Here is a 27709-nt window from a genome sequence, read left to right as displayed (position 1 = left end):
CTTTACAACATTACAATAATAATTAATAAAATAAAATTTTGATTTCCTCTTAAGAACTTCTTTAACATGTCATAAGTAGTTATAGTCAGGGTTAGCAAAAAGCCACCGATTTTAAATACATCACAAATGCAGTATTTATTCATTCATTCAGTAAGTGTTGCCAGAGCGTCTCCTGGGACGAAGGGCTGTGCCGAGAGGGAGAACACAGACATTAAGACGCGTACTTCTTTCCAGGCAGATGGAAGGAAGAAGACAGGACCCATAAATAAGAGCAACACATGGAATTTTCTAGGTCAGAGGAGGGAGGGTGTTTTTCTCCCACCATGGCAGCTACAGAGGTGGGAAAGGCATCACTGGTGATTTAAAAATTGGATCTGTAGAGGAGTTTAAAAATTAGTAAATATTTAAACTTGTAAAAACCTGGAGATGGATATTCTCAGCGAAGGACGCAATGTGAGCAAGGCAAAGGTGGTGGAACCAGAGAGCGTGTGTTTACCCAAGGCGAGCCATTTTTCCTTGAAGACGGAATTGCAGGGAGCGAGCAGGTGGGGGGCGTGTGGGAGGGGGTGTGCCATAGGGGCAGAGCCCGAGGAGTCATGGTGCCTGAAATGGCAAGCTCCTCAATGGAACGTTATTTACATACAGCCTCGAAACGTCAGACGTCTTTTAGCGGAAAAAATTAACTAGATCAAATCTGTGTTCTTTCTATGCAGGCTTTTTAAGAATCAAGGCTTCTTTTCCAAGTAGTGTTGCTAAATCTTAAAATTCAAAGAAATAAAACTAAAACAGGAAGAACGACATATCAGTGTGTTACTCTATGCCAGGCACAGGGCTAAATCCATTACATGCATTAACCCATTTAATCTTCATAAGCCTGGGATTCTTCGTTGGTCCCATTTTTCAGATCAGAACATAGAGGCAACAAACCTAAAAAAAACATGCACAGTTTCACCCCGTTAAGTGGCTGAGTGTAATTTGACTCAAGGTCCCTCAGACTCCAGAACTCATGCCCTTATCCACTATGACACACTACTTCTCAGTGTTTTCCTTAAGTAACATAAGTAAAGATACTTAGAAGATTGATACTTTTCTACCACATTTAATGGAAAGAAATGGCTGGGCTACTTTCAACCATCAATTTTCCATGTAACAATTTATGTGACAACACTGATATATATCCTGGAGACTGCCTTACAAATATGCCTTAGAAATAATTTCCCTAAACACATATTTCCCAGACTGTTATAATGTATTTGAAAATTAAAATATTGATTTAATTCGTGTACCTTGATGATCATCTTGCTTCACAGAATTGCAGTTTTAGAATGCATAGATTATTCTTCCTCCAGAGGGGGAAATCTAATCAAGCAAAGACCTTTAGCCACACACAAATCCTATTTGGTTCCTTTTTATATTTTGAATAATAAAAATAAGGTATATGTTCTGGAATAACTAAACTTCTAAAAAAATTATATTTTAAAAATATTTTCAAGGTGCCTCCTGTTTCTCAAGCATTCACTATTACCAATTAATCAGAAAACCACAATGTACCTTTCTGCTTTATTTGAATTAATTCTAAAGGTTCTTTACTGTTTTACAGCATGTGATTAGTTTACTAATGTAACCACATTGAAGATTCCCATATAAAAGAACTAGAAGTAAAATATTTGGGGTGTTAATGAAGTAACTAGAATCTAGTCATTTTTATATTCTATATTAGAAAAACAAGAACCTTTTTGCAGAAGAACAAAGGTCACTTTCCGTGTCTAATTATGAGACGCAAGGCACAGAGATGATGACAGTCAATGTGATAAGTGATGAGTCGTGTGGCATGCCATCTGCTGGTCCCCTATCCCTAGAGCTTTCTCACTGATTTTTCCCCATTTCCTTGGAAATCCCCCAGCTGTAGGTTTCACCATCTCCCCTCTAACCACAGCTTTTTGTGTTCTTTTTGTTGCCTAAGGGAGCAGTGCTGAAGGTTGCACCAATCAATCTTATCTCTACTCAGCAGAAAAAAGACAGCTCTACAAAGCACCGCTGCTGATTTGTTCTTGTGCTCTGCCATTGGCTTGTTTTCTGATAAATTTCTTGTGTGTCAGGGCCTCTGTCAGACGTTTTATATTTATAGCCTCTGGGGTGATCAATCCTAATACAGTGTCTTCCGCTAAATTTTGAATCAAGATCACTCCTGACATTTACTTAAGCATGGCACTGTCCAGTACGAAGCTCATGGCTCTGCCTTTTGTGATAGAAAAAGGAGAAGAGAGACAGCTTTATATTTTATTAACATAAAAAAGGGCCGCTATTTCACTCCTCACCTGTGCCACCTTTTCTGTTTGTAATGGACCATAAGCTGAATCATACTGAGTTCCTCCTTTGGGGAGTCTGAGAAGAGGATAAAATAGACTCTGCTACATTTAATGTCATTAAGAACCTGCAGATACTGATAACTACTATCTAAGCTCATGATTTGCAAAACGAATACAAAGTTAACGTAAACAATGTATTCTCATTCCTGGGTAATACACATACCTCCTACACCCTGAGCTAATCTATTTCATATTGTAAAAGCAGTTTTTAGCAAGTTCAAATGTATCCTTATACGAGGCATAAAATAGATTAATAAAGCTCTCTGGTAAGCGAAGATGTTCTGTCATATTTCAAAGCAAACAAAGCTTTTCTTGAAATTCGAAATTTATTTTCCCTTCCTGGACTGATCGATTTATTTAGACCATATTTCACCTCACTAAGGATATGAGAAGACACTTGATTAAAAGTAAGAACACATAGTTGTAACACTGCAGTGGTTTGAAAATAAGAAGCCTGAATGTATAGATAGGATGTGCTGTGTCTTGGACAAACAACACATCTTTTATAGAAATGCATATTTTATGGATATATTATATGTTATATATGTATATATATGTGTAAATATACATGATAAGACAAAGGGATAAACATTTACAAGAAAATGAAAATCAAAGATTCACATTTGCATGATCCGTTCACTAAGAATTGGACATTAAGTCACTCTCCTAAAGAACACACTCTAAATATATCCTTTACTTTTAAACATTGTTCTCTTAATTTTTTCTTATTTACTTCTCTTTTCTTTGAATTTTTGAATTTTATTTTACTTATTTATTTTTACACAGCAGGTTCTTATTAGTTATCCATTTTATACACATCAGTGTATACATGTCAATCTCAATCTCCCAGTTCATCTCACCACCACCCCACTTTCCCCCCTTGGTGTCCACACATTTGTTGTCTACATCTGTGGATTTTTTCTTATTTACTTCTATGACACACTATGTTTTTTCTCGAAGTTGTTTTCTAAACCTAAGCAATCTAATCACACATTCTCTGTTGTCTCTAAAATTGTGTAGTGTTTGAATCTAACAAAATTATTAAATTCAGATCTTAAACAGCATACCTACTAAATAACTTCATTTGCACAATTGGTGCACACCAATTGGAGTGAAATAGAGGCCCTTTGTTATGTTAATAAAATATTAATTGAATGAATTTTGACACTTTAGTTATTCGCTTCATTTCTTCAGCAAATTTCTACACTACTTTATGCCATATATTTTCCAAATGCTTAAGTTAACGAAGTTAAATATTATCTCATAACATAAGGAAATGTAACTGTTATATAGGGGAAAGATTTTTTATTTGTGTATATAAAAATTGGTACCAACTTCCTATGGTCAAATTCCATTCGTTGTACTTTTATGAGGACAGTATTAAATTAAGCAAACCTCTTCTCAGCCCCAAGAAACTAAAAACCTCACAATTCTTTGAATATAGTTAAAAGCAGGAGAAAACATCTAACAGTAAAAATAGTTGTTTGGACCAACTTTTGGCTAGAAGAGAAATATTCTTCTATGCCCACAATCCATAAAGATAAAAGTCTTTAACTTTTCAAAGTATTTTCTGATGCCAAGAGAGGAAAAATAGAGGGGATACCGCAGAATGATGTTTGGGGAGAAAGGATTTAATTGTTACATTTCTATGAGAAAAAGAAATTCTGCTTCTGTATCAAAAGAAACACTTCCAGCTGTTCCATTCTGCCTTGTGGGCTAGCTAGGCAAACCATCCACCAATTAAATTGGAAAGTAAGATGGAATTGACAGAGAGCAGTAGTTACCTGCCATGGTGTATTCTAGAAGATGCTTTTCAAAAATGCTGGTGCTTGGGCCCCACTTCAGAGCACCTGAATCTTGGAGGCAGGGGGTGGGCACCAGCATTGTAAAAACCTTCCCAGGTGATTGGTCTCAACTGACCACTCCCTAAATCCACTCTTAAAAACTCACAAAGCATCCAAATACCATAGGATATCACTTACATATGGAATCTAAAATATGACACAAATGAACTTATCAATATTTACAAAACAGAAACTGAGTCACAAACATAGACAACAGACTTGTGGTTGCCAAGGGGGAGGAGGGTGGGGGAGGGATGGAGTGGGAGTGTGGGATTAGCAGGTGTAAACTATTATATAGAGAATGGATAAACAACAAGGTCCCACTGTACAGCACAGGGAACTATATTCAGTATCCTGGGATAAACCTTAATGGGAAAGAATATGAAAAAGAATGTACATATATGTATAACTGAATCACTTGGCTGTACAGCAGAAATTAACACAACATCGTAAATCAACTACACTCCAATAAACGTTTTTAAAAAAAATTTACAGAGCGTCCAAAGCAGGGAGGACAGCATAGCCAGGGTCCATAACACCCAGATGAGTGCATGGACTTAGCAGCTTTGCAGAAATAGTGGAGGGAAGATACAGGGAATCCTGGTGATCTTAAGGGCCCACAAATTTCATTTCATGTATATCAAAAATAATACCCCCCCAAAAGCAAAGACTCTACTCTGAGTGGAATAATGAGCAAACATACTTGAGCACAATCAGAAAAGGCTGCACGGACCCCATCAGGGTCTCCAGGAAGGCCCGAAGATGCTGCAGCCACCTAAGCCCTTCAGCACCTCAGAGACACCTGGTGTCATCTCCTTCCAGAAAGACAAACCCACCCTGCAGGGACAACACCTGCAGGGAATAGAATTCAAATTGAACAGGTCAGGAACATTGTCAAGTTCATTGCTGGATGTGAAGGGGGCCGAGAAGGTGGATCTCAGGTCTGAGGACACATCTGCACAGAGAGGCCATGTTTTCAACAGATGAGAAAGTCCTCAAGCAAAAACCCACATCTGCCCAGGAACCCACTCCTGAGAATACAGCAAAACGAGGCATGAAAAGAAGAGAGTATTCCCACCCAAACACATGAAATGACATCCTGAGAACAAAAGGAAAAAGTCTTGATTGATGTGCTAACAGATAATGAAAAGACCACAGTAAAATATGGCTGCAGTGGAGAAGAAAACTGTAACCTAATATTAAATATGAGATAAAATGTTAAGAAAGGGGTAGAAGTCATGAAATTAAAGCATAAATCAAAAATAGAAAAGATAAGAAAAAAAAGTGCCTAAACATCAGGCAAGTGTGCAAAGGGAGTTGACAGAGCTCAGAAAATAAAGTCATTTCTTAAATGCTTTTTAAGGTTAAAAAGGAAAGAAAGGGCTTCCCTGGTGGCACAGTGGTTGAGAGTCTGCCTGCCGATGCAGGGGACACGGGTGGTCTGGGAGGATCCCACATGCCGCGGAGCAACTGGGCCCGTGAGCCACAACTACTGAGCCTGCGCGTCTGGAACCTGTGCTCCGCAACAAGAGAGGCCGCGACAGTGAGAGGCCCGCGCACCGCGATGAAGAGGGGCCCCGCTTGACGCAACTGGAGAAAGCCCTCACACAAACGAAGACCCAACACAGCCAAAAATACATAAATAAATAAATAAATTTATTTTAAAAAAAGGAAAGAAAAATAGCCTGGCTGTAATTTAATGAAGGGAGAGGTTGTTCCTCTTCTATTAAAAATAAATCAGAATGCTGGAGAGGGTGTGGAGAAAAAGGAAGCCTCCTGCACTGTTGGTGGGAATGTAAATTGGTGCAGCCACTATGGAAAACAGTATGGAGGTTCCTTAAAAAACTAAAAATAGAACCACCATATGACCTAGCAATCCCACTCCTGGGCAAAAAATCCCAGAGAAAACTATAATTCGAAAAGATACATGCACCCCAATGTTCATTGCAGCTCTATTTACAATAGCCGAGACATGGAAGCAACCTAAATGTCCATCAACAGATGAATGGATAAAGAAGATATGGTATATATATACAATGGAATATTACTCAGTCATACAAAAGAATGAAGTAATGCCATTTGCAGCAATATGGATAGACCTAGAGATTATCACACTAAGTGAAGTAAGTCAGACAAAGACAAATATCATATGATATCACTTAAATGTGGAATCTAAAAAAATGATACAAATGAATTTATTTACAAAAGAGAAATAGATTCACAGACATAGAAAACAAACTTATGGTCACCAAAGGGGGAAGTGGGGGGACATAAATTAGGAGTTTGGGATCAACATATACACACTAATATATATAAAATAACCAACAAGGGTCTACTGTATAACACAGGGAACTATACTCAATATCTTGTAATAACCTATAATGGAAAAGAATCTGAAAAAGAATAGATACATATATACATATATATGTATAACTGAATCACTTTGAAACTAGCACAACTTTGTAAATCAACTATATTTCAATAAAAAATAAATAAAAATAAATAAATAAACCAGAGACAGTCAGTAAATAGCCTGGGTTAGCATTAAGGCTAGGAATAGAACTTCCCGGCTTTCAAGTAGTTTATATTAAAAGGGCTCTTTTGCCCAGTTGGAATCCATAAATCACCTATATTATGTAGCACTGGACACACCTGGGGGCAACAGTAATAAAATTAAACAATAACCATGATTAAAATATTCTAATGGCTCCCTTGATTGGGCTCTGATTACACAGCTGAGCTCGAGGCTTTGCATACGTTATCTCACTCATTCCCCACAGTCACCCCTGAAGCCGATTATTCATACTCATTGTACAGAAGGAGAATCTCCATGAAGAAAGTGAAGTTTGCATGTATTGAGCCTGTTTATTGGTCTTTGTCTTTATATTACTGTAAAATATCTGGATAGATTTTTAGGACATTTAGTAGGGCCAGGGGCTATGTCATGCGCACAAATTTTATTTTGGAAGATCCTTCAAAGCAGCTGACAATAAGGTAAACAGCCAGACCTGAGCATCTGCTGGCAGGAGAGATGCACTATTTGTATTAGGAGAGTGACACTAAGAAAATAAATGGGGATTTCAGATCTGAGCCCTAAATCAAAAGTCACAGACAGATACAGTAAGGCAATCACCTGCAATTGAGTTGCTTCTCAGAGGGAGTCCGTGTAGAGTGCTTCAGGCTGAGTTGCCACCGAGATTTATCCATCCACAGATGGCTAATGAATTTCTGATGGAAGGCCCAGTTAGACCAGCTAGCAAATACAAAATCCTGGAGGAGAAATGTTACCATGAATATAGCGGTTGGTGGTTGAGGCGTTCTAACAGCTGCTACTCGAAATGTGGTCCCTAGGAGTCAGCACATGGCATCAGCCAGGAGCTTGTGAGAGGTGCAGAGTTCCAGGCACCTCCCCGGATCTACTGAAGCTGACTCTGCCTGTGACAGGATCCTCAGGTAATTCAGATATCTATGAAATTTTGAGAATCACCGTTCTAAAGGACATCGGCGATTAGGTTTGGTTTGGTTTTGTGATACAGTGAAAATTTTCACAATAATCAAAAAATGGAGTGTTCATAATTTACTCATCCATTCAATAATTATCCTTTTAAGTGCTTACTCTGTGCCATGAACTATATGAGATGCTGGCAATAAAGTACTGAAAGACGGGTAAGATTTTTGTACTTATAGAGTTGAGGATCTAGGAGATAAGAAAGAGATAAATAAAAAAGTTAAAAGGATAATAAATGCTGTGAATGGAGAAATACAGGAATATATAAAAGCAGGACCTCCCTAAACTCAGTTTTTCTCACCCAAATTTGGGAAATAGTTGTGGCTTATGCAATGTTTCTTGGAGGTATACGGGGCGGTCTGTCTGAAACCAACGCTGCTTGATTTCGCTTCTAAGTCAGCAGGTCAGTTTCACCTCTTTCAACCTCTATCACTTGACATCACCAGGACACAATCCAGCAAGAGCCTGGCCGGGCACATCCCAGGCAAACAGTGAGGGAGCCTTCCATTCTGAGAAGCATGGCTAGAACAACAACGCAGGAACTAAAGGATTGGCCACCTCTGGTGATACAGAACGAAAAGAGAAATGCCTTCAGACAGCTCTTACAAATAGGTAGCATGGTGGCCTTCAGCAGCAGCACTTCTGCACTAAAATTTCCTTTGGCAGAAGTATTTGCCGGCCGCACTTGGAATGGCATCCCACCCAGTGGGGTAGGCTGTGTGCTCTACAGTTTCCCTCTGTGGATGCGTGCTTCCAGTAGGCCAAAAAGGCAGCATGGAATTGAAGAAATCTGAGCTCACTTGTGCTGCGTGTAAGCTTTCAAAAATGACCTAAACTTTCTAGAGAGGAATCAGTGAATGAGTGATTACATAGAATAACCATTTTCATCAATTGCTTCCCTTACATTGTTCAACATGATGTAGAAGGCCTTAAGGGCAGTTGCATTTTCATTTAAATTTCCAGTCCCTTTTTTGCCAGCTCTGTGATGCTGAGAATGTTACCTATCATCTCTGAGCATCATTTATTTATATCTATAAAATGTCAATAATCCCTGCCTCCTAAAATAGTTGAAGAAACTAAGTACGAATAAAGCACCTTTTAAGTGCCTCGTACAAAGCCAGAAAATCAAGTTGGCTTTCCACTGGCTGTCACCTGAACTCTTGAGCCTGGCATTTCCAAGCCCCCTAAACTAGCTGTCTGGCTTTTCAGATAGTTCCCCCAACTTTGCAGCAATTCAGTTGAATTCAAGCTCCAAGTTCAATTTACATGTCAAGGATTCTGCTAAGTACAAGGAATACAATGATCAGTATTCAGAATGACATGGTTCCTATTCTTGCACAGTTTCTATTCTAGTGATGAAGACAGAACTGCAAATAGATAATGTCAATAAACTATGGAAAGTGCAGTGATAAAAGTATAATCAAGTTTCTGTGAAAGCAGGGACATTAAACTCACCAAAAAAGGTTAAGGAAATTGTTCTGCACAGCAGGTGATGCTTGAACCAGATTTCTAAGGATGAGGGAAAAGTAACCAAGTAAAAATAGATTTGGGAAGGGCTTTTTTGGATAGAGGAAAAACACTAGCTAAGATGGTGTGATGCAAAACAGCATAATGCATGCAGTCAACAAACACAGTGTTACTGGAGCACACACACATTTGGGGGACATGCGAAAGATAAAGGCAAAGGGACAGACAGTGGGCCAGATTTGATGACACGTTAAGATGCATAGACATGAGAGGAAACCACTGAATGATTTCTACAAAGGTGGCAAAGCCAGATTTGCACTTTGCGTCTATCTCCCTAATGTCTGAGTAGAATACCCATCCCCAATTCCAGCGTTACAATTCACAGATGTGTCTCCAAAATGTGAAGGCATGTCGAGGGTTATTCATTATTCATAAGGTAGGAACGTTTATGAAACCTTTTCTTTAAAAAATTATAATAGAGCAAAGTAACCATCCTCTCAATTATTTCTCAGTAATTCACTTATTTTCTGACACGTTTTTCCAATTTCAAGTTGGAAGTCATTGCTAATATTCGTCATCATTTTTCACTTACCTTTTGATATGCTTCTCCAGTAGGGAAAAAGAAGGGCAGACTCATAGCTAACATGAAATTTGCATGACTCTGGGTAAACCCCTGAGAACATGTCTTAAAAATGATGGTCTTCATGTGTCAAGGTGGGGAAAAAATTTTGAGAGCCATTGGTAGTTGTTATGGAGAATGAGTGAATTGCAGAGCCAAATTTAGAGACAGAAATTATTCTAAGAAATTGTTGTAAATCTCCCACTGTTCTCCGTGTGCTTGTTCCAGCCTTTGCTTACGCGGTTCTCCTCTCTATACACACACTTCAAATGTTTTTCCCTTCCTCCTGACACTCCAAGTCCTATCGACCTTTAAGGCTCAAACAGTAATCCTTCTACCATTATTCTAAAGGTACCAATTTTTTCTTCCTTGTAAGACAAGCTAAAAAATCAAGCGTATTATCATCAGACAGCATATTTGCTCTCCATTTGTTCTATGTGTTTTAATCTCATCTCCTCAGCTAGGTTTTCAAGTAGTGTAATGTTGGAAATAATATTTTTGCTTCTTTCTCAAATTTTCAAAGGGCAGGCATTGTCCAGAATCAATGGAAATTCCATTTGGCCCTTTAACCCTTTCACCTTTTCTCATAATATGATCTTATCATTTTTGCTATGTGACAGAAGGACAGAGAAAATGGATGTGAACGATTGTGTCCGAATAAGACATTCCATGGCTCAAGAATCTTTCAATCAGCAACTCCCTAGAGGAGAAAAATGGTATTTGTAGGGGATCTGCTTTGCTTCTGTAGGTGGGGGAGGAAAATATTTATTTAGTTTTGGCTATTGCTTCTTTGTTTTGGCAACCAGGATTTATCTCTACCACTGTCTACATTCTTCCTTAAATGTCAGGGGCTAGAAGCCCAGGAAATATCTTTCTCATACTTTATTGTTTCCAGAGCCTAAATGTAATTGACATTCTGCCAGTGAGGTAACTTTATGTGAGATGTGGGAGAAGAAGAGAAACAGAATCCATTGCCTTTATCTTCCAGAAGCCGTGGTGAAGGGATGCATGGACTTTAGCAGATGTGAGGGTTTACATGGCCTTCAGATGTCACCTGTTTAAGTTCCCACCTGACAGAACCCACCTGGATGTGAATGGGAAACTACGAGTAGATGAGGGAGTTTCCCAATGATTCCTGAAGATAATAAGTCATCAACTTCCTGATTTTCAGACCATACCTGAAAGTTCATGCCACCTTCGCTGACATTCACTACTCTGGCCCTTCCAGTGGTTTTACAAGGCTTTCATTCACTCTATTAAATCCCTTTCTGCTTGAAATACCTACAGTGGCTAATCCTCACTGATTCACAGTCATCCCACTAACATAATAAAATTCTCATCTTGATAAAATCATATTTGCAAGGGAACCAGGATGGATGGCTTTATGAGTTTCACTAGGCAACTTTTTGACCTCCCTTAATTTCCAGAATTTCTTGTATTGTCTAGTTGTGCAATTCTGTTCCTTGAGTAATTAATAAGGAAATCCCTAAAATGGACAGAACTTATAAGTATGTATTTAGAAGGGCAATTGAAATAAGGAGCTAAAATATTGTCTTCCACACTGAGAGTAGCCTTGGGAGAAACAGAAAACAATACATAGAGAAATTAGTGACACCACCAGAGGAGAAATGAGTAGATAGGTGCTCTGGGACCCAACCAAGAAAGAAAGGGAAATTGTGGCGGCTGGCTGCGCTTGAGAAGGTAGCTCAGTGGTTAGTAATCAGCATGCCTCTCCCCTGGAACCAGGCGTCTTACGAGTCAGCATCCAACCCAAGCCTGGGTATCTCCACTATCTCAGAAGAGTCCTTCACAAACTTCATTTCTTCATGGGCACTCTTTCCTAAGGACTCTGATTTTAATGTCGCACACTATTATCCCCTCGCTCATTCACTCCTCCAACAATTGATTACCTGTCATATGTAAGTGTCGTTATAAACACTGGGCACACTCTGGTGAGTAGTCTTGACAAAATCGTTGCCCTTATAAAGCTTGTATTATGGTGTAGAAAATAGATATCCCACAGGTAAACAAGTAAAATAATACCAGAATTTAGTAAGTGATGAAAAGGAAACAAACCAGATGATAGGTTGATAGCAGGGTGGGTATGAGGGGAGGTTAATTTAGGTGTGTGGTCTGGGAAAGCCTCTCTGATGAGGTGATATGTGAACTGTTATCTGAAAGGTAAAGAACCAGATGTACAAGAGTGGAGGAAAGAATGTTCCATTCTTCGGCTCTGGACAAAGAGCATGAATAATAACAAGTGAAAGGCCCTTGAAAGAGCCCAAACTATGTTTTAAAAGGAGGAGAGCATAGTAAGTGAGAGGTAGAGTGTTGTGAGAAGCCAAATAGGTAAGGAAAGCAGGGTCTTTATCATGCAAGGTTGTGACGGTCATTGTGCAGGAGAGACTTGCATGCCTTTGCTTTTTCACACACACACACACACACACACACACACACACACACACACACACACACACACTTTCACGTTCCAAAGCCAGTGCTGTGCTTCTATCTCTGCAAAAACAGCAAAGAAATCCAAATAAAAGGTGCTCTAACACCACTTCTGGTGAAAATCTCACCCCTGTGCAAGGCAGCCAAAAATAGTCTAAGCCAAGAGAAAACTGGGGAGCTTTATATGTGAATGCAACTGAAAATTACCAACCTGAGCAGTAGAAAACAGTACATTTGTGAATTCCATTATTTCATTCAGGCTTGGCAGGATCTTACCCTTTGTGAGAGGGAGTCATCAGCAAGACCATATTGCTTAATAATGGTTTCCAGTGTGTCCTTTGTGTGTTAGTAGTCTTCAAAAGAAATACTTTTATATCATTACTACTATATTTTATTACAAGATAAAAAGTCTTGTGGCCCAAGTGGGTCTGACTAAGGCCTCAGTTCTTACGACAGGCATGAGAAGTCACCAAAGTGCTTTAAGCAAGGAACTGACATGATCTGATGCACAGTTTTTAAAAAATCACTGTGCTGGGTGGAAAAGACTGGAAGAGTGTAGTCTAGTTTAGAGAATTTTCCAATAGTCTAAGCAAAGGACAAATGTTTCCTGGATTAAAATAACGGCACTGGAAGTGCAGCATAATTTCTATTTTAAGTAGGGATGACATACTTGATTGTTTGGATATAGAAGGCAAGAAAAAGGAGTAACCAAGCATGACTACTAGGTTTTAGGATTTTCCAAGAGATGGGATGATTATACCTTTTGCCAGGATGGGGACGGTTAGGGAAGTGTAGGGAGGGCTGAGAAGACAGAATATCAAGAGGTCTTTTTTAGATATGTTCCATATATTAGCGGTGGTGTGCTAACAAATGTTTGACATTTGTTAAACCCTCCAGATAGAAAAGCTATGCAAATATATCTCAAACACAAGCTTATTATAAATTTTACCCCCACAAAAATGACAGCATACAATTTGCAAATAAAAAAATATAAAATACCATTTACTGTTAAGACCATACAGTGTTGTATGCTTTTTATTTTAAAAAATTACTCAGCTTTTACAGGGCAGCCACAGAGAAGGTAAATAATTTGATATCAATCACGTTTGGGATTTTGACAGTTGAGGAAATAAAGGAAGAACAAGGCAGAGAAGTATAGATTGTTGCAGAAAACTATACTGTGGACTCTCTGATGGATGTGAAGGAAGCAAAGATAAGGAGGATGGGGGATCGCTTCAGGATGGCAGAGGCGTAAGACGCGGAGATCACCTTCCTCCCCACAGATACATTAGAAATACATCTACACGTGGAACAGCTCCTACAGAACACCCACTGAACGCTGGCAGAAGACCTCAGACCTCCCAAAAGGCAAGAAACTCCCCACGTACCTGGGGAGGGCAAAAGAAAAAAGAAAAAACAGAGACAAAGAATAGGGACGGGCCCTGCACCAGGGGGAGGGAGCTGTGAAGGAGGAAGGGTGTCCACACACTAGGAGCCCCTTCGCGGGCGGAGACTGCAGGTGGCGGAGGGGGGAGCTTCGGAGCCACGGAGGAGAGCGCAGCCACAGGGGTGCGGAGGGCAAAGCAGAGAGATTCCCGCACGGAGGCTCGGCGCCGAGCAGCGCTCACCAGCCCGAGAGGCTTGTCTGCTCCCCCGCCGGGGCGGGCGGGGCTGGGAGCTGAGGCTCGGGCTGCGGTCAGATCGCAGGGAGAGGACTGGGGCTGGCGGCGTGAACACAGCCTGAAGGGGTTAGTGCACCGCAGCTAGCCCGGAGGGAGTCCGGGAAAAGGTCTGCAGCTGCCGAAGAGGCAAGAGACTTTTTCTTACCTCTTTGTTTCCTGGTGCGCGAGGAGAGGGGATTCAGAGCGCCGCCTAAACGAGCTCCAGAGATGCCCGCGAGCCGCGGCTGTCAGCACAGACCCCAGAGACGGGCGTGAGACGCTCAGGCTGCTGCTGCCGCCACCAAGAAGCCTGTGTGCGACCACAGGTCACTCTCCACACCGCCCCGCCCGGGAGCCTGTGCAGCCCGCCACGGCCAGGCTCCCGTGATCCGGGGACAACTTCCCCGGGAGAACGCACGGCGCGCCTCACGCTGCTGCAACGTCACGACGCCTCTGACGCTGCAGACTCGCCCTGCCTCCTCCGTACCGCTCCCTCCCCCCCCCCCCCCCCCCCCCCCCCCCCCCGGCCTGAGTGAGCCAGATTCCCCGAAGCAGCTGCTCCTTTAACCCCGTCCTGTCTGGGCGGGGAACAGACGCCCTCAGGCGACCTACACGCAGAGGCGGGGCCAAATCCTAAGCTGAACCCCGGGAGCTGTGCGAACAAAGAAGAGAAGGGGAAATCTCTCCCAGCAGCCTCAGGAGCAGCGGATTAAAGCTCCACAAATCAACCTGATGTACCTGCATCTGTGGAATACCTGAATAGACAATGAGTCAGCCCAAAACTGAGGAGGTGGACTTTGGGAGCAACTGTAGACTTGGGGTTTGTTGTATGTGACTGACTAGTTTCTGATTTTAATGTTTATCTTAGTTTAATTTTTAGCACTTCTTACCACTGGTGGATTTGTTTATTGGTTTGGCTGCTCTCTTTTCTTTATTTTTAATTACTTTTTAATTTTAATAATATTATTTTAAATTTTATTTTAATAACTTTTATTGTATTTTATTTTGTTTTGTTTTATTTTTTCTTTCTTTTTTTCCCCCCTTTTCTTCTGAGCCATGTAGCTGTCTGGGTCTTGGTGCTCCGGCTGGGTGTCAGGCCTGTGCCTCTGAGGTGGGAGAGCTGAGTTCAGGACATTGGTCCACCAGAGACCTCCCAGCTCCATGTAATATCAAACGGTGAAAATCTCCAAGAGATCTCTGTCTCAAGGTCAAGGCCCAGCTCCACTCAACAACCAGCAAGCTACAGTGCTGGACACCACATGCCAAACAACTAGCAAGACAGAAACACAACCCCGCCCATTAGCAGAGAGGCCGCCTAAAATCAAACTAAGTTCGCAGACACCGCAAAACACACCACCGGATGCGGTCCTGCCCACCAGAAAGACAAGATCTAGCTTCATCCACCAGAACACAGACCCCAGTCACTCCACCAGGAAGCCTACACAACCCACTGAACCAACCTTAGCCACTGGGAGCAGACACCAAAAACAATGGGAACTATGAACCTGCAGCCTGTGAAAAGGAGACCCCAAACACAGTAAGTTAAGCAAAATGAGAAGACAGAGAAACACATAGCAGATGAAGGAGCAAGGTAAAAACCCACCAGACCAAACAAATGAAGAGGAAATAGGCAGTCTACCTGAAAAAGAATTCAGAGTAACGATAGTAAAGATGATCCAAAATCTTGGAAATAGAATGGAGAAAATACAAGAAACGTTTAACAAGGACCTAGAAGAACTAAAGAGCAAACAAACTATGATGAACAACACAATAAAAGAAATTAAAAATTATCTAGAAGGAATCAATAGCAGAATAACTGAGGCAAAAGAACAGATAAGTGACCTGGAAGATAAAATAGTAGAAAGAGCTACCGCAGAAAAGAATAAAGAAAAAAGAATGAAAAGAATTGAGGACAGTCTTAGAGACCTCTGGGACAACATTAAACGCACCACCATTCAAATTATAAGGGTCCCAGAAGGAAAAGAGCAAAAGAAAGGGACTGAGAAAATATTTGAAGGATTATAGTTGAAAACTTCCCTAATATGGGAAAGGAAATAGTCAACCAAGTCCAGGAAGCGCAGAGAGTCCATTACAGGATAAATCCAAGGAGAAACACACAAAGACACATATTAATCAAACTATCAAAAGTTAAATACAAAGAAAAAATATTAGAAGCAACAAATAACATGCAAGGGAATCCCCATAAAGTTAACAGCTGAACTTTCAACAGAAACTCTGCAAGCCAGAAGGCTGTGGCAGGACATATTTAAAGTGATGAAAGGGAAAAACCTGCAACCAAGATTACTCTACCCAGCAAGGATCTCATTCAGATTTGACAGAGAAATTAAAACCTTTACAGACAAGCAAAAGCTAAGAGAATTCAGAACCACCAAACCAACTTTACAACAAATGCTAAGGGAACCTCTCTAGGCAGGTAACACAAGACAAGGAAAAGACCTACAATAACAACCCAAAACAATTAAGAAATTATAATAGGAACATACGTATCTATAATTACCTTAAATGTAAATGGAATAATGTCTCCAACCAAAAGACATAAACTGGCTGAATGTATACAGAAACAAGTGCCATATATATGCTGTCTATAGGAGACCTACTTCAGACCTAGGGACAGATACAGACTGAAAGTGAGGAGATGGAAAAAGAGATTCCATGCAAATGGAAATCAAAAGAAAGCTGGAGTAGCATTTCTTATATCAGACAAAATAGACTTTAAAACAAAGACAATTACAAGAGACAAAGAAAGACACTACATAATGATCAAGGGATCATCCAAGAAGAATATAGAACAATTGTAAATATTTATGTACCCAACATAGGAGCACCTCAATATATAAGGCAAATGTTAACAGCCATAAAAGGGGAAATTGACAGTAACACAATCAAAGTAGGGGACTTTAACACCCCACTTTCACCAATGGACAGATCATCCAAAATGAAAACAAATAAGGAAACACAAGCTTTAAATGATACATTAAACAAGATGAACTTAACTGATATATATATAGGACATTCCCTCCAAAAACAACAAAATACACTTTCTTTCCAAGTGCTCATGGAATCTTCTCCAGGATAGATCATATTTTGGGTCACAAATCAAGGCTTGGTAAGTTCAAGAACATTGAAATCATATCAAGTACCTTTTCCAACCACAATGCTATGAGACTAGATATCAATACAGGTAAAAATCTGTAAAAAATGCACACACATGGAGGCTAAACAGTACACTACTAAATAACAAAGAGATCACTGAAGAAATCAAAGAGGAAATCTAAAAATACCTAGAAACAAATGACAATGAAAACACAACTACCCAAAACCTATGGGATGCAGCAAAAGCAGTTCTAAGAGGGAAGTTTATAGCAATACAATCCTACCTCAAGAAACAAGAAATATCTCAAATAAACAACCTAATCTTACACCTAAGGAAATTAGAGAAAAAAGAACAAAATACTCCAAAGTTAGCAGAAGGAAAGAAATCATAAAGTTCAGATCAGAAATAAATGAAAAGGAAATGAAGGAAATGATAGCAAAGATCAATAAAACTAAAAGCTGGTTTTTGAGAAGATAAACAAAATTGATAAACCATTAGCCAGACTTATCAAGAAAAAAAGGGAGAAGACTCAAATCAACAGAATTAGAAATGAAAAAGGAGAAGTAACAACTGACACTGCAGAAATACAAAGGATCATGAGAGATTACTACAAGCAACTATATGCCAATAAAATGGACAACCTGGAAGAAATGGACAAATTCTTAGAAAAGCACAACTTTCCACAACTGAACCAGGAAGAGATAGAAAATATAAACAGACCAATCACACGCAGTGAAATTGAAACTGTGATTTAAAATCTTCCAACATACAAAGGCCCAGGACCAGATGCCTTCACAGGCGAAATCTATCAAACATTTAGAGAAGAGCTAATACCTATCCTTCTCAAACTCTTCCAAAATATACTATAGTCTGTCATACAGAGCGAAGTAAGTCAGAAAGAGAAAAACAGATACTGTATGCTAACACATATATATGGAATCTAAAAAAGAAATTTAAAAATAGTCTGAAGAACCTAGGGGCAGGACAGGAATAAAGACACAGATGTAGAGAATGGATGTGAGGACACGGGGAGGGGGAAGGGTAAGCTGGGACAAAGTGAGAGAGTGGCACTGACATATATACTGTACCAAATGTAAAATAGATAGCTAGTGGGAAGCAGCCGCATAGCACAGGGAGGTCAGCTCAGTTCTTTGTGACCACCTAAAGGGGTGGGATAGGGAGGGTGGAAAGGTTATGCAAGAGGGAGAGGATATGGGGATATATGTATACATATAGCTGATTCACTTTGTTATACAGCAGAAACTAACACAACAATGTAAAGCAATTATACTTCGGTAAAGATGTTTAAAAAAAACAAAAGAGAAGGAGGATGGAAAATAAAAATGGATATAAAGGTTATTTTATTTTTTTAATTAATTTTTATTGAAGTATAGTTGATTTATGATGTTGTGCTAGTTTCAGGTATACAGCAATGTGAATCATTTATATATGTTCCTATATCCACTCTTTTTTAGATTCTTTTCCCATATAGGTCAGCACAGTGTATTGAGCAGAGTTCCTTGTGCTATACATTAGGTTCTTATTAGTTACCTATTTTATATATAGTATTGTGTATATGTCAATTCCAATCTCCCAATTTACCCCTCCCTCCCTTACCCCCTGGTAACCTTAGGTTAGTTTTCTATATCTGTGACTCTATTTCTGTTTTTTAAATAAGTTCATTTGTACCATTTTTGTAGATTCCACATATAAGCAAAGATGTGGTATATATACTATAGAATATTACTCAGCCATAAAAAAGAATGAAATAATGCCATTTGCAGTGACATGGATGGACCTAGAGATTGTCATACTAAGTGAAGTAAGTCAGACAGAGAAAGACAAACACCATACAATATCACTGATATGTGGATATGAAATTTTGGTTGGATTAAAAGATTTTTGGAATTGGGAAGTATACTAGAATAAGTGAATTGAAGAACAGGAACTGCTGTAAGTATGCCCATGGCAACGTCTAGGCTATACATGACCATGGCAGTGGATGACCAAGGTAGATGGAGAACAGACCTTTGGAAATGAGAAGATTTATGATTTGGAAGGCCAGGATGTTGGATGGCTTCTCCATGTGAATGTGGAATTGGCTGTGAATAATGACTGCATTAAGAGGAAGATAACAAAGAGCTGGGAGCTGAATTTTTCAGTGAATGCGAGGGATCAGGAGGTTGTTAGAAGCTGTGGTTAGTGAGTGTTGTAAACTTCAAAGAAACTAAGATATTTGAAGGAGGAAGGAGGAAAATGAGATGCATGTGACACTGACAAGCAGATATAATATCTACTCCACCTCTTGCCCCTGGGAGTCATAGAACATGAGAGATAGGTAGATAGGTGGGCAGATAAAGTGATTAATAGACAAATGTGTTTCTTCTGATGGCAACTTTGTATTGTTGGTACAACAGGTTGAGTGATTTCTAATGATGGTGATGTATAAACCTTGTGGGTTACAATTCATCACTGGATAGGCTGAGAAAATTTAGAGTGCTAAAAATATTTAAAAGCTTAAAGAAAACCTTCTAAACTATAAAATTGAGGAAAATGGGGTTTGATTTTTCAAAAGCAAAATGCTTCTATATAAAGATTATTTAAAACTGCTCTGACACAAAGGATAACAGAACTGAATTACAAGTGTCATGTGTAGTTTATAAAATCAACCTGAGACACTATTATCATAAAAGGTGAGGAACCAGTAGAATACAATACAAAAAAGGATGAAATAAGATTATAATTTGAAAGCTTTTGAAAAGGTAAGTGTTTATACACACTTACAAGGTCATGGCATTATTATGAAATGCGAATTGAATATGAAATAAGAGATTAGCCTTCTGGCACTTTCTTCTCTAGGTATATTGTTTATTTCTCAGCTCAAAGCTCAGGTTGGAACAACAATCTGTCAAGTATTTAGGGTCCCCAGCACAGCGGGGTGCACAAGTATTTGCAAAAACAGGTTCTGCCTTTATGAGGTGGACTAATTCTGTACAAAAATTATTAGAGGGAAAAAACCCAGCATGTAGCCAACTACTAAGTGGTGTGGTAAGACCACAAGCATAGCACGGATTCAGAAAAGGTAGAAATCATTAGGAGTCAGAGTGAAATGAATTAGATCATCCTTACACTAAACTTTGCCCCTCAGTCTAATGATTTATTTATGTGACTGTCATCAGTAACAGCTTTTAACACATGAAAAAGAAAGTAAACAAAACTAACTAGAAAAATACAAATGAAAGCACATTTTATCACTCTTCTGACAAAAAGGTCCCTCTGAAGAGTTTTCTGCTCAGAATAGCAACAGTAACTGACTTTTTAAAAAAGACAGTCCAACTATCAAAACAAAATATCAATGATTTGCACCTTTTTAACTCTCACACCAGTAACTGAGAAACCTTCCACCATCAACCATTAATTCACTCCAAAAGGATTTATTGAGTACCTACTTCATACCACGTATGAAGTATTATTGGTGATACTCATTCAGCTTAAGACACAACCTCTGCCTTTAAGGAATTTAGAGTCTAACTGGAAAATATGATTAAAACAAATGAAATGTGCAAGATGGTAAATAAGCGGGTTTTCTCTTTTTTCAAATCTGACGCCCAATAAACTCATGGTACAGCGTTTTGTTTCTTAAGAGCTGAAAAGCGGGGGAAAGACCTGTAAAGCCTAAAGGACATGAGGAAGGCTTCAGGGAAGAAGTAGAGATGAGGTTGACTTGATTTGAATAAGCAAGAAGGCAAAAACAACACATAACACAGAAGAAGTAAACAATGAAGAGACCAACTTCTCAGCCAAAGATGGTGTCCTGCGTGAAAAATGAGAGGGAACACGTGTGAGTCCTCAAAAGTCCACAAAATAAATACGATGCATATTCTAGACTTTGACTGAGTGGCAAGTGATTTGAATTTTTTTTTAGGTGAACACAAGTATGTTATGGATTATAACTCAAAACGTGTGGACATTTTTTAAATGACAGATGAAAGCTTGTTCTTTGAAATCATCTCAGAACATGAAGTAATGGACCAGGAAAAATAAGGGCAGTTTGTCAGAAAATACTGTAAATTACTTATCAGGAAAGGTAGAATTGGGTCTGGCAGTGGTCAAAGTATACGTTTAAATGAAGGAGATACAGTGATACGTAAGAAAAGAAGAAAAGAAACTGAGTAAGTAGATCATTGAAGCCAAATAGAGGAGTTTTGCCTCCTGATACTCTGCCAGCTACTCCCTGAATTACATTAGATTTAATGTGGTAGAAATGTGAAAAAATTTAAAGTCTCCAAACGGAAGGTATAACATAATGGTTAATCTGTCTCAAATGTACAGGACAGAATAGAACTGGCCATGGAGGTAGGGGTGCCTTGGGAACGCTACAGTTTAGAAGATTATTGCAGTCGTCTGACCTTCCCCTGGTGAAGACATGGCTTAAAGTGACTCACAACAACAACAATAAAGTCTGAAGAAAACAGGGGTAAGAGCGCTATGAGATAAACATGAAGACTAATTTTAATGGAATTGTAAGTTATATATAAATCTCTCAACCTTACTAATTAAAACAGCATCAGGTAGTAGGAGATAATGCAGCTAATTAGATGTTGCATTTACATAATTCAAAAAGATACATGCACCCCAATGTCCATAGCAGCACTCTTTACAATAGCCAGGACATGGAAGCAACCTAAATGTCCCTCAAATGAGGAATGGATAAAGAAGATGTGGTACATATATACAATGGAATACTACTCAGCCATAAAAAAGAACAAAATAATGCCATTTGCAGCAACATGGATGGACCTAGAGATTATCACACTAAGTGAAGTAAGTCAGACAAAGACAAATATCATATGATATCACTTATATGTGGAATCTAAAAAAAATGATGTGAATGAACTTATATACAAAACAGAAATAGACTCACAGACATAGAAAGCAAACCTATGCTTACCAAAGAGGAAACAGGGGGAGGGATAAATTAGGAGTTTGGGATCAACATATACACACTACTATGTATAAAATAGATAACCAACAAGGACCTACTGTATAGCACAGGGAGTTATATTTGATATTTGGTAATAACCTATAAGGGAAAATAATCTGAAAAAGAATACACACACACACGCACATAACTGAATCATTTTGCTGTACACCTGAAACTAACATAACATTGTAAATCAACTACTTCAATTTAAAGAAAAAAAGATGTTGCATTTATACTTTCTGTCTCAGGAATCTCAAGCAAGAAACATGTAAACCTAAGACATCTCCACGTCCCCTTTGACATTTCCACTAGATTTCCATGGACACCTGTATCCTCACCAGAAGCCCGAGGCGGGAGCCAGAAGCAGGCACTGCTGCTTGAGGTTGGTTCCAGGAAGAGGGTCGCTGCTCACACAGGGCTGGCAGCGCTTTATGGGAAGGAAGGAGAGACGGCTGCGCTCCCTGGTCAGCTCTGGCCGCTGCATTTAACATATTCTCTGGTGAAAAAGAGAAGTAACCATGGCCTGATAGTCCACACACATAGGCCAAGGCTATGAGCCCGTCAGGCTGCATAATGCTATTAATTTTGAAAGTGGGAGCTTAATTGGCTGCTGCTTACCACCTGTGGTTGATGTCAGTGCTTCAGTAAAGGAGAAAAAAGACAACCTGGGGATACTGATCTTGAAGACTGTAGCTGCCTCCAGCTGCGCCCCTTAGAGAGAGTGTTGACAATTTTATTATAAACCTCTCCTGCAGGGGTTTCTCACTTTCATCTATAATTTGTCACATCCTCACACTAATGTGACTAATAATTTGCTTAAATCACTTTCGCCATATTTTTAAAACAGAGAAACCGACAGTGACTTTTTTAGAGCAGCTGAGATCACAGGCTTGTTTTTTGTCTTTGCATTATTCTAACATAAAAGCAGTGGTGGGAAACAGGGAAGAGAGACAGAGAGTGATTTCAGCAGCTTTTCACCAATTTATAGGAGCCTGAGCCTTCAGCAGTATAAAAAACATTTTGTAAGATTTTTAAGATTCAGTAGTATAATTTCTCCTTCCCCTGTGAACCTCACTGATGCCACACTCATACTTCCTCTGGCAAAACAGAGAATGAATCAGGACCTTCTCCCCTCCAGGTATAATGAAGCCAAGACCATGGTATATACCAGCATATACGGAGAAAGAGTAAGGTTTGATCTAACATTAGAAAATTCACCTTTTATGGAAAATATGACTCATGTCACATGAAGGTCAGACAGGCAGTTGGTCCAGGGTAACACTGAATTCCAACATCTTTTACAAGTCATTTGACCACTGAAATAAAGTAACTACCTTGATACCTGAACAAACCATTCACTCATGTATCTCTTTGCCTTTGCTCAGAATGTACCCTTCACCTGAAAAAGGGTCACCCCTTACTCTCTTCTCTTAACTCACCCTCTCTCAACCGGAGAAGAAAGAAAGACTAACACCTAGTATGTATCACATGAAAGTCAGCTACTAGTTTATATTTATTATCTTACACAATTGTTTAAAAGATTAGAAATAATAGATGTAAAACACCTACCACGGTTTTTACCACAAAGGAAATACCCACTAAAATGTCATCATCATTATCATTATTATTACAAGTATATAATCAAGACATCTTTATGTATCTGTTTCCCCAGCTAAGCTGTTAGCTACTAGAGGGCAGGCATGATATCTTCATTTATTCATTTGATAAACAGTTGTTAAACATCTGCAGTGTTCAGGGTGCTGTGATTTGTATTGAGATACTACAAGCTAGTAGCAATCTCAGAATTTCCAGACTAAACTCCGTGCCCGAGGTATGAGTACCTCTATCACTTGCTATACTCCCTTCACTTAGCACTTATCACACCACAATTAAAATATCTATTTAAATGATTGTCTTAATAATAACTACAGTTATTATTAAATAACCATAAATAAATAAATAATTGTCTTGTGGCGTCAGAGAAGGCTTCCTTTGCCTTATTCATGATTGTACCAATTTAATGAATATCAATTGGTCATCTTATTAAGGATTCAGCTTTTATTTCTAAACATCACAATTTTATTTTAAAACATTAAAATTTCCATGAAATTTTTCCCCTTGGCCATTAGCCTTAGTTTATGAGTTCCCAAATTTTTGAACAGATTATATATTACTTTATTAGTTTTCAACAATGCACAGCCATGATTGTTTAAACACTGAAAATATATTTTCTTCATGTAACCTATTTTGTTTTCCAGAATACAAATGGAAAATATGAAATCATCTGAAGATATTATTTCTAAATTGAGATGTGAGATTTCCTTCAGTTCAGGATCTGAGTCAATTATAAGATGATAATAAGGTAAAGTCATAAGCTTCCAAATACTACTTAGCTGTGTGAGACTTCTCAGAGATCTTTGAATCACAAATGTACTAGACGATGACTCCAGATTCTCTCATCAGGGTCAATAGCCCTCATCTCTGTCCCAGCACTCACACTGGACCTAGTCAAGCAGGATTCCCACTTTGAGGATAACTAATTAATTACTATGTGTTCCTCTAAACAAATTCTACTCACATTATTTTCAATATAGAATGCACGTTACAATTCCACTTTAATTGCAATCACAGCAAATAAAAGGTGAATTTTTAATATCTTGATTTTATCCCCAACATCTATTTCAAAAGCCACTTTTCTAAACAGAGGACTTGAATTGCTTTCAGAGAAAGGAATTTATGTCAGATTCTTAGCCTGCCAAGACAGATGCAGGCAGAAAAGATACATCTGTATATCAGCAGAAATTCTGTGCATATTAAAAGATAGGTAGAAAGTAACAATCTTAGAGTAGCTAATTTCTACCTTTCTTAGCTCATATAATAAATAATAACATCATCTCAATATAATCATCTTCGACAATAGACTATTTTATGACTTTTAATATATAGGGGTAGTTTTGGCTTAAGTCCTCTTAGAGTTTCCTAAAATTCACCTACACTTTCTGCTCACATTTGCTCTGCATTAAGACAAAACCCATTTTCTTTGATAGCATCACATCATTTCTACTGACATGCTAATGGATCGCACTGTGTGTTACATGTTTATGACTATATGATTCATTTCTATGATAATCTCACTCTCATTAATATAACAGCTCCAATTGTAGTACATCAACTCCTGAGATATCCACATTCACATCCTAATGACTTTTTCAACCCTTAATGTGTTTTAAAAGACAAGAGTCACTTTGTTCAGTAATAAAAAAAGAAACCTATGGGAGACTTCAACCAACTACATAGTGTCCACTCCACAAAATGATAAGAATATAGTAATTCCACACCTTGCTTTCATGCAGAACATCTCAAAAGGATCTCAAAGAACAGAAAAAGAAAATTGAAATTATAACAAATAAAAATAAGTTTTCAAAGTGATTCAGCACATATTGCTACACATCCTGGGTTGTGGTAATTGTATTACAAGGATACTTAGTCTGATATCTATGGGCCTGGGAGTTCATGGGTGGGCTGCAAAGAGCGGATAAAGCCCCTGATATTGTAGGAAAAAATTTATATATGTGTATATTGAAGGACATAGTCCACAGAATTCATCACATTCTAAAAGTGATCTACAGGATCCAAAAAAGATTAAAGGACCTCTTTCTAGTCTATTATCTGTAACACTGACTAGAGGAAAACAGATTGGGAGCTTACAGCATAAGAAGTGATTCATATGTGAACTGAATTAGGGAGGAAATGGAAATAGTACTTTTAACCCTAAACACCCATCCATGAGCATCAAAATGAATTTGGAATTATAAAAAAGAGAATTGATACAAAGTTATAGATTTCACTTAAGAAGGCAGAAAGGTGGCTTAAAATTAGAATACAGCAATAGATGTGTATACCCTTTTCATAAGAAACAGACCTGTTTGGATCAAAGACAGATATTTTCATGGAAATAAGTTGGAGTCTATAATCGATGCTGAAAGAGAATGGAGGTAAAATCTTATGTAATGAGGTAGAGAAATTTTTTCTATCTTAAGAGTTGACTTGAGAATTCCTTTTCTTGTGGGCTCTATTCTTGAGAAAAATAGCCTACTTGGGGCAATGTTCACTTGGAGCACTAAAACATTGGAGAAGAGAACTGAATTCATCCAAGTTAAACAAATAGAATGTCTTTGTTCACAGAGAAAAGGAAGAAAGTAGGAGGAAAGGAAAGAACTTAGAGTTGGAGAGAGATTGGGAAAATTGGGGAGTAAAGGCTGAGAAAACACCATACTAGAAGGACAGCTGAAAGGAATTAACTAATAATGATGACCTGAAGCTGATCTAAGTTTTGTAGGGATGAGCTTACACAATTCTTGTGGTCTTCATTAAGAAAAAAAGAACCCCAAATTTCAAATTAGGACAGATCTTTGAAAGAAACATGGGCAAGTAAGAGTCCATAAAACTTCACTCATTTCATGGAAATCCATACCTCATCATATCTATCATTTCATTTCAAGTTGTTTTCTCTGCAACATGTAAACACTGTCTCAAAACACATTCAGTAAACCTCTTCAACTCAAAATGCTTTGAACACATGCAATTTTCTGTGGGAAATCAAAAAGGGAGCTGAATTTCTCATGGGTAGAAGAGAGTCAGGACAAGGTGACCCTGAGAGTGTAAGCCCACTGGAAATGCATAAATATCTTGATGAGGCCATGAAACTTGGGGGGCTGTGAAATTAACTTCACTCGGCTCTTGGATGGAGAGAGGCCCTCAGCTCATATCTCACTTACACAAAGTGAGGTTAGACTACAGGTCCTCTAGCCTAAAGTACAAAAAGGAGGCTATGTTACCATACAGACCAAAACTTGCACAAAGGCAAAGTACAGCGGTGAGCATAGACCTTAGAGCCCTCATTCTTCTCTGCGCAGCCATCTTTGAACATTCCTGGCTCGCTTACTAATGGTTTTGTCTTCCTAAGGTAACCCACAGGCAGTCGTTGAGGCATCACATTAGACAAGAGATGCAATGGTTCTGGTTTTCAAGAAGGGCAGTATAAGGTGACAGGTGAGGGTGCCAGAGAATGGCTGCAGCCCTTATTAGTTGTGTGGTTTTAGACGAGTTGCTTAACGCTGTAATGATTCTACTTCCTCATACATAAAATGAGGATAACACAGGACCTATGTCGTTTAGCTATTGTAAAGAGTAAGTGAAATAACTTATTTAAGCATTTGATACTGAGTATGAAAGCTAGCAACTGATCGGTAAATATTAACCATTACTTTTACCCATACTACAACTACTTCTATTGCTATTTCAAGCCAATTAGGGTTCCAGGGGATGTGGGAGATGTCCTAGAAGAAGATGTACTAACTTGGATCTTCTATCTCATAAAGATACGTTAAATTCATTTCCTCCTTAATGGGACTGAAGGTATGGCACAGGGAAAGACGGAAGTCATAGTGTATCTGGAATTCAGCCTGAATTTGAAAGTTCAGGAATAATTATTGTGCTAGTTGAATGACATAGTACTTATCAATCTATTAAAGTCAGTTTTGTGAACAGTTTCCAGAAATGTGCCACCCTTAATCTTGAACTCTTTATTTTTAAAAGCCTGGATAAAGCTAGAAAATAAAACAATAATCTGATCATATTTTAGAGAAATGTAAAGCCGCTAGAACAGGAGCTCTTTGATAGCCAGCACCT

At 38.8% G+C, this 27709-nt stretch overlaps 1 protein-coding gene across 3 annotated transcripts in view; it reads right to left on the bottom strand.

Moving 5' to 3' along the window:
* The window catches only part of LOC309660798 (uncharacterized protein), a 336267-nt gene that overhangs the window by 43131 nt on the left and 265427 nt on the right, over positions 1-27709 (bottom strand). For 2 of the 3 annotated variants that reach the window (XM_082461923.1, XM_082461924.1), the window contains one exon: positions 22357-22514. The exons of the other annotated variant lie outside the window; for it this stretch is intronic. In XM_082461923.1, coding sequence (XP_082318049.1) covers positions 22357-22502 — 146 coding nt within the window. In that variant the 5' untranslated portion in view covers positions 22503-22514. The remainder of the gene's footprint in view (positions 1-22356; positions 22515-27709) is intronic. 3 annotated transcript variants of the gene reach the window in all.

This window comes from Balaenoptera physalus, assembly GCF_965194825.1.
Source record: "Balaenoptera physalus genome assembly, chromosome: 5".
Taxonomy (NCBI): Eukaryota; Metazoa; Chordata; class Mammalia; order Artiodactyla; family Balaenopteridae; genus Balaenoptera; species Balaenoptera physalus.
This window is presented reverse-complemented; position numbering and strand designations above follow the sequence as displayed.